This window comes from Xyrauchen texanus, chromosome 44 (genome assembly GCF_025860055.1).
Source record: "Xyrauchen texanus isolate HMW12.3.18 chromosome 44, RBS_HiC_50CHRs, whole genome shotgun sequence".
Lineage (NCBI taxonomy): Eukaryota > Metazoa > Chordata > Actinopteri > Cypriniformes > Catostomidae > Xyrauchen > Xyrauchen texanus.
In genome coordinates, this window is record NC_068319.1 from 20919895 (window position 1) to 20933778 (window position 13884).

General features: G+C 39.9%; 1 protein-coding gene across 2 annotated transcripts in view; it reads left to right on the forward strand.

Moving 5' to 3' along the window:
• The window catches only part of gfra2b (GDNF family receptor alpha 2b), an 82336-nt gene that overhangs the window by 19737 nt on the left and 48715 nt on the right, over positions 1–13884 (forward strand). For both annotated transcript variants that reach the window (XM_052116706.1, XM_052116707.1), the window contains exon 3: positions 2004–2081. In XM_052116706.1, the coding sequence (XP_051972666.1) occupies positions 2004–2081 (78 nt within the window). The remainder of the gene's footprint in view (positions 1–2003; positions 2082–13884) is intronic.

A 13884-nucleotide genomic window follows, 5' to 3' on the forward strand; every position in this document is an offset into this window, starting at 1 on the left:
AATTAGAAACACCAAAATGGTTGTGTCATAAAGGTCAGATAAATATGCAATGAAATAACCCTATCTTTTGCGGTTAAAATATTTTATTTACTCATCCATCGTGCGTCACACGAGTATATTTTTTCACCAGCCCAGCATACTGCTATAGGTGACATAGCTTAGTGATAGTAAATAAAATGAATACTTCACTGTTTTACGAGACTCGCACATGTCAGTCGATTTTAATTTGTCTGCTTGTTTGTTTTTTCGAAGTTTAAAACGTAATTTGTATTTAAGGTTAGATGTATAAGGAGTTTTTTGTCTGATGGTATTAGTTCATAAGCTTTGATGACAGGTGTCAGACATCCGGTGCGGCCAAATAATTTTTCACATTCACACGCAATAATATTCACTCACATTTGATCGCACGCTAAAGACCTGTTTTCCCATTGTTGCGTGATGCTTTTTAGCAAAAGAGCTCAACCTTGCTAAATTGTCAAATGTGATATAAAAAAGTACTGTGAGCTGACCACGCAATTGCACAGATACTTAACCGCAACGCTCGAAGTTGGCCGGCAACACCTTACCTGCAATGCGATGAGGGGGGAGATTTCAAGTTATGCAGTTATATCATATCTAGCATACCATCTCAATCGGTAAGCTCAATGCTAGGACCAGTTAGCAGATTGGTTGAACCACTCTGAGGGCTATGGCTCAAGGCCTGGATTAAAAAACAGCATCCAGCTTTTCTGGACACAGCCAATATGATGCAGCACTTGGGAGCTTATTTGTGATTGTATGCCAGTACAAATCTGGGCAAAAGTCTACTAGGCTGTAATTCTTGATAGAGCGTGTACACTTGAAACAGTGTTCCTGAGCATTTGAAAGTAACATTTTAAAGCAGGGGTTTTCAAACTATTTGATGCCAAGGACCCTCAAAAATGATGATCCTCTTGCGAAGGCCCCCTGCCTAAAATATAAATATACAGCTATTTATTTTGCCTAATTGAAGAATATTTTATACTGTGTAAGAAAAAAGTAATGTTGTTTGTAAAATTAAATAATTGCCTTTTATAATGAATGCGTTTACGTGGACATTCTTACCCCAATTATGCATAATAAGCCGACAATGTGTGTGGTCATGTAAATGTGATCAACAATGAAATATTTTTGCCCTTTAGCCTACCCAGATTTCACGTTGCATGTAAACAGATTTACCGCCATTCTTACTGGCTTATCCAATTTACATGAGAGTTGTGCACATGTCCTTTACTTTTTGATGTCCAAAGCAGAGGACAATTTTATTATTTCAAATCTCGTCAACACAGTTTTCTCGCTTTGTCTGATTTTTTAAATAAGCTGATTTTTAGGAGTTATCATTATATTGCTGCATATAATTGGGCTCGTCATTTTACTAAAGCCAAAACAAATTATAAATTATTTGTGAAATGTAAACAGGATACTGTGAATGTAAACACAGAGTATCTTTTTCTACCCATTAATTATTGAGTAAAATTAGATGTATAATCCTGAAGAAAAACATCTTCAATTCAATTAAAATATATGTATTTAGCACTTTTCAAATAAATATTTTTCTAAAGAAGCTTTACAGAAAATATGGCCTTGCGACCCTCAGCAAGCAAAAAACAAAATAAAATAAATAAATAAAAAAGGTGACAGTTAGGAGAATGAAAGATACAACACAAATGCAAACTATACTTCAACATACTGTATGTAGGTTGCAAAGAAAAGGCTGGGTTTGTTTTTCTTCTTACTGTCAGTAGAATAAAACAAAATTTTATTATTCTCATGATATCTGCCCAGTCTTTAGAAAGCAGAATGAGACAACTATAATACAAATTTTACAATACCTTGAAATTTCCACAGAACCCCTATTTCCTCTTTGTAGCCCCAGCTTGAAAATAATTAAGTATTTGTATTTCTCCATTTAACTTTGATTTATGATAAAACCCAACATTGTCAATGTCTAATATTTCACTGTATGTATTTTGTTATTTTTAAAGGAGAAGAATTGTATGAAACATCCCCATATGAGCCAATGCATCTCTCTGATGAGTTCCGACATGCCTCCATTATTTCTGGTAAGTGAAGAAATATTACAACCTTTTCTATACTGGTCAGTGGTTATAGAAAGCACAGTTTCTCTGTCCTCTCAAGGTTATCATGGTCCTTTATGCTCATCCATCTTTTCATACCCTCAGAAAGTTTAAATGTGATTAATTGATTTCACTAGACCTCAGGTTGCAGCAGAATGTTATATTAGCATATCTAACATGTTGGAAATCTCAAATTGTACTAACTCAACAGGGAATTTGATCCACTCAACAGTAAAAGAAACTATTGCTTGCATAATAACTATTCAATTGCCTTAAAAACTACTCAGGTATCCCCAGGACATGATATTTATGATGCATAACGATTTTCTTTAAAATTTTACAATGCTTCTAAAAGATTCATAACTTTTTATAAAATTCAATGTGGTGGAGGGACAGTATGGCTGGTATGAGTAACCTTTGGAATCTGCATGACCTAAGGAATCCACAGACACTAACCCCATGATTTTAGGACATACGGATCAAAAGTTATGGCCAAAAAAGCTTTGACACAAAGCTTGCGTGTACCCTCAGATCATTGTCTTAATGAAGCATACCAAGTTTAGTTTTGATTGGACAAACCGTTGCCGAGATACAGCCTCACATCCAGTTTTACCTCAACCTTGTTATTTTTGCAATCAAAATGATTTACTATCATTTATGTACGGCTTGGTCTGGAGATTATTTTGAGCCATTGTTTGGAAAAATTGGACAAAGTTTGAAGGATGTGAAATTTTAAACTGTAAACATCATTAGCCAAGATGGCAGATACTGTAATGGGTAGAGTTATTATGTATGGGAGTTCATTTGAAACATTAAGAGGAGAGTAATCAGACAAAAAAAAATAATTTTGTTTCTTGAATTTTTGGACTGGTGGTAGGGATATGGGATTTGTCTTAGAGGTCACAAATTTGCTATGGGGACTATTCATGACCACCCATGTCAGTGTGCCAGATGTAATAATTTTCCTATGAACAGTTCTATGGGCTGCCATAGACTCCCATTGGGGAGGAATAATAATAATAATAATAATTAAAGCTGCAAGCAGCGCTTTAAGCACTTAAATGTTTAGAGTGTATCACAGTGTAAAACATGTAATTTCCTGTTGCCAGTAGGTGGCACTATGACTATAACTGAATATTGACATATAGATGTGTTCAGTCTTTTGGACAGAAGTTTTAGAGGACATTGTATGTTTAAGTTACAACAACTTCCTGTTGTTCAAAAACTCAAAAGCTCCATAATTTTACATCACCAAGGCCTTTATATTAGACTGAACGAATATGATGTTGATCTGATTTTTGAGGAGTTCGTTAAAGAATGAGGCCTGGAAATGGCAAAAACTGTGCAAAATTTAATGAGAAAAATCCCAATGGCTGACTTCCTGTTGGGTTTAGGATATGGTTCTAAGAGACATTTTTGTACATTTTGACATGTTACATAGGCCCACCGATTTGCTTACATGTAGGTGAGGGCTCCTTTGTTGAAATTTTGTAGGTGGCGCTATCGAGCTAGTTTTCCACAAATAATTCTAAAACCCATATCAGATGTAAAATGTTCCCCACTTTTGAGATGTGTGCAAAGTTTCATGAGTTTTTGAGCATGTGTAAGCCTCAATTTTTTTTTTAAATGTGACTCATTTCATATTCAACTTTGTCAGGCCACCACGGACACGCCCTTCAATGAACACTCAAAAGCTTCGCAATTTAACATCACCAAGGCCTTAGACTGACTTAACATATTGTTGATATTATTAAATCTCTAGGAGGAGTTTGTTAAAGTACAAGACCAGGAATTGGCTCTTGCCAGTAGGTGGTACTATGACTGAAATTGAATAATAGATGTATTCAGGCCGGGAAATCGGAAATCTCTGTTTTGCCACAACTAATTCTGAAACCCATATCAAATGTACATAGTTGCCACTTCTGATGCCTGTGCAAAGTTTCATGCATTTTCAAGTATGTTTAGGCCCTCAAAAATTTGATTAATTTTGGGAAAAAATAATAAACGGCATGAAGAATAATAGGGTCCTCGCACCATCGGTGCTCTCGCCCTAATAATAATAAAAATACTAACGGATACAATAGGGGCTACGCATTCTGTATGTGTCATATGTGACTGAAAAAATAAAAAAATAAATAAATATATATATATATATATATATATATATATATTTATATATATCTCAATAAAACCTCTTTATTTATTTATATCATATTAATTCATAATCACCAGACCTACACTGTTCTTAAATCAGTGTATAAGATTAACATGAAGCATCTAAACTAAACAAACTTCTACTAAACAATTTATAAATAGAATTTATAATGTTTTAATTAAACACCTTCCAACATATAAAAAATAAAATTCTAATAGCAAGGGAAATTGTGCGCTATATGGTATTTACACAATGGTTGCTGTCATTTCAATGAAGTACAACATTGACAATGGGGGCAAAGTGAGTAGGTGTTTTACAATGTCAAAGTGAGTAGGTGTTTTAGTATTATTTAGGCCATTCAAGAAGGATGCAGCTTTGATAACAGTTCAGAATAGCAGCTTCAATGTTTCATAGGTTCCACCTCAAAAAGCTTTTTCATTGTCGACTCCAACCGGATTGTAATTTATTTTTCTCACAATGACATACTGGACTGTTGGGTTATGGTTTGATGGGAGTCCAGTTTGCAGGGTTTTATGTAAATGAGGATTAGAGTAAACACACATATAGGAAACAATACATGCTCTGGTGTTTCGCTGATGGGAGGGAACAAAAGCTATACACCACACTACCAAAAATAAACAAAACAAAACATAACAAATGTCTTGGTTACTGATGTAACCTCTGTTTGCTGATAGAGGGAACGAGACGTAATGACACTAGGGGTTCACACTTGATAGCCCAATCACCTCTGATATATTCAGAAAAGTCCAATGAGAATTGGCGAATGGAATTTGCATGCCAATCTCTGCCCTGGACAGACGGGTATAAAAGGAGATGGCATGTACCACTCATTCAGATTTGTGCTGAGAAGCCATGTCAGCAGTTGTTTCAGTGCTGTGGCAGGAGAGACACAATGTCTAATTTCCTCCTTCAGGGAACAGAGGTTACATCAGTAACCAAGACATTCCCTGTCTGTCACTCACTCGAGGTTGTGTCGATGTAGTGACACTAGGGGTCCCTATACAAAACGCCACAGGCGCTAAACCGTGTCACAAGGTATGGAGGAGCGGACACAGGCAAGCTGCTGCGTGCCTCACAGAGAGCACTCTACCACACTGTGACCTTCCAGCATGTCAGGTAAGGCACCTCCCTGGTCCCATTAAGGGTGTGAGGAGAGCACTTACCAGAGGAGGCTACAGGCGTTGGCCTTTCCTGCTTTCTTTATTAAGCAATTTCCCACAGAGCACCTGATAGAATAGCACTGGGGAAGTGCTCTTCCCTGACCTGCTAGGAAAGCTCTACGGTAACCACATCCTACCAGAAGGAGGCTAACATGTGGAGAATACCTCACATGGACTTACTGACTGGGAAGTTTGCATATGGAATGAAACCCCTGGTGATCACCCTATCTAAGGAGAGGGCACACAGTCACAGCAAAGCTCTGCCGAGAGGGCATCCAGTTTTCACCATTTACAGATAACTGTCATGGACAAGACAGCACACATAATCACCTCGAGAGTGGAAAGGCACTAATGCAAGCGATACATCCAACTGGCTGCCCGACCTTTACCTGTTGGTACCCAGTACCAGCCGAAACCAGTTCTATGCGGAGGTTTTAGAACCTTGCAAATGTATTGGGAGTAGCCCAACCCGCTGCTCTGCATATGTCTGTTAGAGAGGCGACATTCACAGTGCCAAAGAGGATGCAACACCTCTGTTGGAGTGCACCCAAACGTCCAAGGGGCATGGCAGGTCTAGTGATTGGTAAGCCAAAGATATGACATCCACAATCTAATGGGCCAGCCTCTGTTTGGAGACAGCCTTCCGCTTCTGTCCTCCAAAATAGACAAAGAGCTGCACCAAGCATCTAAAGCAATCTGTGTGGTCCAGATAAATGTGCAGGGAGTGAACTTGACACAACAACAATAAGGTCGGGTCTTCCTCCTCTTAAAGGAGCACTTGCAGGTTCACCACCTGATCCCAAAATGTAGTGGTGGGAATTTTTGTCACGTAACCAGGCCGGAGTCTCAAGATCAAGTGAGAGTGTTCCGGCCCAAACTTCAGGCATTAGCTGATCCCCAACTCTCTTGATAGAGGTGAGTGCTACCAGGAGGGTTTTCTTCAGCGACAAAGTGCTGAGCTCATCCTTCTCAAGGGGCTCGAATGGGGCTCTCTATAAGGCTGATAGTACCACAGTGAGATCCCAAGAGGGAATCAGGCACGGTCTAGGAGGATTCAACCTCCTTGCGCCCTTTAGGAACCTGATGATCAGGTTGTGCTGCTGCAAGGGTCTCCCATCCAGTGTATCATAATATGCTGCTATGACAGCCATGTACACATTCAGGCTAGAGGAAGACAGCAGTCTCTCCAGCCCTCCTGTAAGAAGGACAACACAGACCTGACTGCACACCTCTGTGGATCTATCCCATGGGAAGAGCACCAGTTCGCAAAAAGACGCAACTTCAGAGCATACAGCCACTTCATAGAGGGGGCTCTGACCTGAGTGATCATGTCTATCACTGCAGTGAAAAGCCTGGGAGGACTTCCGTGTCCTGTCCAGGAGCCAGACGTGCAGATTCCAGAGGTCTGGCTGTGGGTGCTTGATCATGCCCTGCCCCTGAGTGAGAAGATCCCGCCTCAGGGGAATAGGCTAGGGAGGGGCTACAGCCAGGAGCATCAGGTCTGTGAACAAAGTTTGGCGCAACCATCCGGAATTACTTCCCATTCTCCCTGAATTTGCACAGTGTCTGTGCAACGAGGCTCACTGGGGGAAATGCGTACTTGCGCAGACACCGAGGTCAGCTGTGCGCCAATGCATCTGTGCCGAGGGCAGCCTCGGACATGGAGCACCAAAGGGTGCAATGACAGGAGGTTCTCGGGAGGCAAACAGGTCCACCTGCACCTTCCCGAATCTCTCCCAAATCAGCTGGACTATGTGGGGGTGGAGTCTCCACTCTTCGCGGAGTTACCTGTTATGAGAGCGCATCCACTGCACGGCTGCTAACTCAGCATCTGCTTCATCCTAACGTCTGAGAGCAGAAGCTCAGTAGACTCGTCTGCTTCTGAAAGCATCAGCCCATCCTCCGATGCTGCGACCAATAACTCATTGTCATCGCGAGCCCCAAATGAGTCATTAAATCCGCCCTGAGGTGGACCGCCTGCCTCGTACGTGAACTCTACCGGGCATAACGAGTGTGCTGGGGGATGGGAGGTCCGCGGTGACTGAGCCGGCAGATAGAATCCCATAGCTCGCCTCCCCTGCCACCTGTACATCAATACAGGATGGACCGGGTTGGGGAGCAGCCGCTGTGGCTCTCTCCTTCACAATGAAAGAAGAGAGCCGTGACCACAACATTCTCATGGGCGTATTCTTGCAGTGAGAACGTATGCCATCCAAAAATGCTGTTTCAGCATGCTGGCGACCCAAGCACTTGAGACTTGAGATTTTTGCGAGCTGTTTCAGAGGAAATTACTCTTTTAAGAAATAGCTCATTTACACCTGTGAACTCAGCTGATGAACTGCCCAGGGGAAAAACAATACTCGACCGTGCAAGAGTGAGACCGCTGAATTGCACCTTAAATCCAGCAGCATGTGAAGTGAGGTGATGGGACGAACACAATACATGCATTTCGCAGAATGATGATGACTAAATGCAGCCGGTGCCAGCCAAACATCACTTCAATCTATTATGACTTAGACTTAGAAAACTTTAATGTCCCCGAAAGGCAATTTGTTGTACAATACAGGCATATTGACACATAAACCACAACACAAACATTATCCACATGCACAATGTCATAAATAAATAAAATAAATAAATAAAACCACTTCACATTACTTCACATATATTCTCCAATCATACCCCTCCCCCCACCTTATTTGATTGGGTTATTGCCATAGGAATGAATGAGTTTTTTGCTCGATTTGTTCTAACCTTCGGGTATCTATATCTACGACCAGAAGGGAGCCAGCTTCAGCACTCTGCCTCCAATGTTATCCGGCCCCGGGCTTTTCTGTACGTTAGTCCTCTCAAACACTCGCTGGACCATCTCCTCCTTAATGATCAAAGTGCTCTCCATCCCAGCATCGTCTATCATAATCTGTTGCCAGGCAGAGACATTATCACTCTCATTTATTTCAAAGCGGGTAAAATGTTCATTTAAATTGTTGGCCAGAGCAAAGGATGCTGTGTCATCCATAAAGTCAATTTTTTCCCTGTCTTAAAGGGGGCGTTGGCCATCAACTTTATACCAGTCCATGCAGCCCTTGAATTCCCCATAGACAGGGTACTCTGTACCTTGTCCTTGTACTGACACCTGGCCTTATAGATCTCCTTATTGACCTTCCTTTGCATATCTTTCCTGTTCTGTAAGCTTCCTGAAGCGAAGACTCTCTTTTTCTCATTTAGTGTGTCCTTCAGTTCCTTTGTCACCCACGGTTTATTGTTTGGGTACACCTTGATGGTCTTAGTTGGAATGACCGCACTCACACAAAAGTCTATGTAGCCTGAGATAGCCTCTGTCTGTTCGTGCAAGTCAGCTGAAGAGTCCTTGAAGATGGTCCAGGACGTACACTCCAGGCATCCTTTCAACGTCTCTACACTGTCCTCATCCCACACCTGGATCTGCTTTTCCACAGGCTTAATCCTTTTCAAAACCTGTTTATAAGTGGGTCTTAGAAGGACTGTGTTGTGATCTGAGCCACCCAAGGGGGCCCTGGCACTGGATGAGTATGCCTTGGGGATGGAGCCATAGCATAAGTCAATGATTTTATTTTTTCGTGTTGGACAGGTGACATACTGCGAATAGGTAGACAGAGTTTTTTTGAGGGTACAGTTATTAAAATCCCCCGTTATAAACTTGGGCGCATCTGGTGAGATTTCATCCAATTCTTGGGTGATATTAAAAATAATGTCTGCTGCCTTATTTATGTCTGCTCTTGGATGTATATAGATAACAGTCAGAAATATTTGTGGGAATTCACGGGGAAGATAAGAGGGTCGCATAGAAACTGATAAAAGTTCAATATCAGAAGTGCAGATCTTTTTTCTTACCACAGTCGTTTTGCACCATCTGTTGTTTATCATGACGCACACGCCCCCTCCGTGTTCCTTGCCTGTTGCCTTGCTGCATCGGTCCAAGTGCACTATACTAAATCCGTCGGGACAAACCTCGGAGTCTGGCACGGTACAATTTAGCCAGGTTTCAGAGAAGCCTAAGACACAGGCTTCCCTGTAATCATGCAGGTAACGAGTGTTTGCTCGCAACTCATCTGCTTTTCTTTTTAACGATTGGATGTTGGAGAGAATGATTGGTAGTGGAATTTTTGTTTTCCTCTTCCTGAGTCTTTGGCACACTCCTCCCCTCTTCCCTCATTTTCTCTTGTATTCCTTGTCATTGAAAGTTCTTGTTATCTCCGTGGGTATGTTTACATTGGTATGATTCCAATCGCCCGCGTAGGCACTCAGTTGTAAGAGAAAGTCTCTGTTGTAGCGTACATGTGACTCCGCGTTGCTGGCCGGTTCACTTGCCACGCTGATAACAAACAGTATCGACCCGACTATTAAAGCCCGTTCCCATACGTGACTCATAGTGACTTATGGTATCGTTCTGTAAAACAGTGCATCTAATAATGTTTTGTACTGAAAATAATCACAACAAACAACTAATCAAACAAACAAAACGGACGAAACAGAAAGCCTGTACTGCAGGTCGCCACTGTGCAACGCCCAAGGTGTTTCAAGCTCCAAAAAGGGCATTAAGCCGGACGGACTTCAGAGGATGAAATGATGCCAACTCCAACCTGCATCACCTCGGTCTATAGATGGACTACGATCTTGAAATGGAATGCATAGACTAACTATTGCCAACAAAAGCCTTCATCAGCCAATTAACAAGGACAATTGCATCTATGTGAACTTCTGCAATTAATCAAGATGGACTTCAAAGACTTTGATCATTAATTTTACAGTTCAAACACAATCAATGTTTAATCATTGACCCTTAACACTTAGTTTAATAATTTTAAACCATGATTTTACCTATACATAATTAATATTTACATTACATTCATAATGTTAGCCAGAGGGGAACTGGCCCCCACAGTGAGTCTGGTTTCTCCCAATGTTATTTTTCTCCATTAATCAACATCTTGTGGAGTTTTGTGTTCCTTTCCACAGTCCCCTACAGCTTGCTCACTGGGGTTATTAATACAATTATCATTTAATTATTTTTAAACACTATTAAAAATCGTATTTTATCTAAATTACACAATGATGATTAATCGACTTTATAGACATTAAAGTTTTATCGTCTGTTAATGCTGATATTCTGTAAAGCTGCTTTGAAACGATGTGTGTTGTGAAAGGCGCTATACAAATAAAATTGACTTGACTTGATTGACTTGATTTGGCTTCAAAGATGTCAGGGTGGAGAGTGGCATGCGAATTCCACTACCAATTTTCATTGACCTTTTCTGAATATATCAGAGGAGATTGGGGCTCTGAAGAGTGAACCCCTAGTGTCACTACATCGACACAACTTCGAGTGAGTGACTGACAGGGAACACCTCTACTTGTTGATGAGGCTTTAGAACCATGTACATCCATATTGAAAATCATTTGGCATGTCAGGGACTTTTAAGATAGTGAACGCTTACGGAGGAAATTGCATGTTTTCACATGTTAAAGGCAAGGGCATATTTCATAAGAAAGCTGGCACTTTCAATTATTTCTGGTGGATTTGTCTTATATTGCTCTCCTGTCTTTTATTTTGCCAGGAATGACTGATAATGAAATGTAAATGTAGCCACACTTCATTTTAAGTTTTTTTTTTATGCAGAAAACATTTCTCTCAAACTCAAAATCTATAGAATTTATATAACCAATTCCTTGAATGTCCATAATCATTATAAATTAATAGTTAGCCGCATCTGAATTCTCTAAATATTTATTTTGCAAGAATTAAAAATGAAAAGACTAAATACATGGAATAACAACCACACTCAAGATCTAGTTTGTGGTGATAATCTACAAAGTGACTTGAATACTGTGCACTGATCTGTGGGTATTTGCACATAGACCATGCATTACTTTTTAAGTGCCTGTAAATGGTAATAAAAACTACTTCTAATTAAATACTTGAACTATTATTCAATACTTACTTATATCGACATACAGAACAGATTAACACATTTATTGTGTTGTTTTCCCTATGTACTTCTTGATATCAAAACACACACTAAGCAATTTAACACTTAGGCCAAGTGCACACTATGAACCTGAAGGTCATCACCTTGATGCACATTTGAAGATTTACTTTGAAACTGTTTTCTGTTGCGTTTGTGTGCTTTTTACACAACTTTTCACAGACTAGGAGCAAAAATGACAAGATCATTCTCCTCTCCAACTTTATTATGATCATGGAATTACATTCTCACACAAATTCACTCATAGCAACAAGAAAGTTCTTGACAACATGTCAGCATACAACATGTAGGAAGGGCTTTTCACAGAACAAGAAAACAGCCAAAAATAAGGATGAGACAGTGGTTGGGGAAGTAGGCAGTAGAACGGGCACAAGCTTTAAAGCCGAAACATACTATAGGCAAGTACGTGGATGCAGATACTTCTAGTGATGCAAGCTCAATATCATGTTTTTCCAAAATTTGTCAGACCACAATTCATAAAACACATTGCATTTACAAAGTTGTTGCAAGAGGCAGTTTAGTGGCAGTACAAACCACACCAAACTGCATGGGGCCTCAGACATCCAGAAGCGTTGTTCTGTGTTCACGTGCGGATACAATGTTCTCAGCCGTCTCGAAGAATTTCACATTCTTTGTGAAAGCAAAGTGCTACAGTTTCACCCATTAGTGATCCAAATATTTGATGCCGCTGAAAGTTATAATAAAAATCTATAAATGTGACAAAGTATCATAAAAATGTCAGAGGTGACAGCGTTTAACCACATTTTCAACGAGGAACATTGCAAACTGTCAAATATTTTGACACTGCAGTGCACTATCATTGTTCCAAAAAAATAAAAGCTTCTGGTGAAGGTGAAGAAAATACAACTGAAATATATTACTATTGTATAAAACAAACCCTCAAAATAATAATTCAGTTATTATATTATAAAAATAAACTTGACTGTACTGTAATAAATATTATTACATGGTGCTCTGGAATATTTGATTCTGATTGGTCAATGGCGCCATCTAGCAGTCTGATATCTCTCAGACCAGTCGTCCGGATATTGTGAGTCATCCTTCCTGCTTCTCGGATCTTATGTTTCAAGTCTATTTATTTATTTGGCAAGTAGTCTTGTAATAAGCTGGACAATGAGGAGTCAGAAGGTCATTTTCACAAAATAAACACCAACAGAATGCAAACCAGAGGTGGATTACAATTATTAAGTGATTAATTTATTTCTCACATAATTAAATATGTCAATGTAAATCAATATTTTATATGTATTTGGTAGTAGCCATGTAATAAGCGGGATAATGTACAGTCAGCCAGTTGTTATTGCAAAATAAACCCTTTCAGGGATGCAAGACCTGATCATCCTGCTGGGGTTTATTTTGCATTAACAACTGTCTGACTGTACATTATCCTGCTTATTACATTACATTACATTATCTCTCACATATTCATCTGGGGTCCAAAATATAATTGAGTGAAGTTGTAGTTTTTGCACACCTTATTTGTTTACAAAATTATTATTTCAAATATATGTATGCAAATATTGCTTATTATATAGTTATATTAGTGTGCATAAATTATATGAATTATATTATAAATTAAAAACTATTTTTACTTGTGTTCATTTAGTGGAAAAACTGTGGAAGACATGCATTAATTATCTTTAACTAGATTTTTCTTTCATTAAACATTTTGATTGTACTTGGCTAGAGATGATTTACAAATAATTATTTAAAATCACTTTTATTTAAATTCCCCTAGATGCACTCCGAAAGGAGGCCCCTGGCTGGACAGTTGCTTTGGGCCTCGGAAATGGCCCCTGTTTAGCAGACAGTTGCCATTTTCCCACATACAGGTCCAATACTTTTGTCTTAAGAACTATCTTGATGAGAACTCTTAAAATTAAATGCACACCGGAGGAGACTTTCCCTATTGGATTCGAATAAACAAAAGGAACCCCCATCGTGACGTCATCTAGTGCTTTTTCTTCTGAAGTTGTTTGCATGCACGATTTAATAGCAACAACAAAATCAACAACAGTGATGGACCTGGGGGCCTGGGTAGCTCAGAAAGTATTGATGCTAACTACCATCCCTGAAGTCATGAGTTAGAATCCAGGTTGTGCTGAGTGAATCCAGCCAGGTCTCCTAAGCGACCAAATTGGCGTGGTTGCTAGGGAGGGTAGACTCAAATGGGGTAACCTCCTCGTGGTCACAATTAGTGGTTCTAGCTCTCAATGGGGCACGTGGTAAGTTGTGCGTGGATCGCAGTGAGTAGCATGATTCTCCACATGCAGAGTCTCCGCAGTGTCATGCACAACAAGCCACGTGATAAGATTCACGGACTGACTGTCTCAGAAGCGGAGGCAACTGAGACTTGTTCTCTGCCACCCAGATTGATGTGAGTAACTGAGTCACCACGAGGAGTT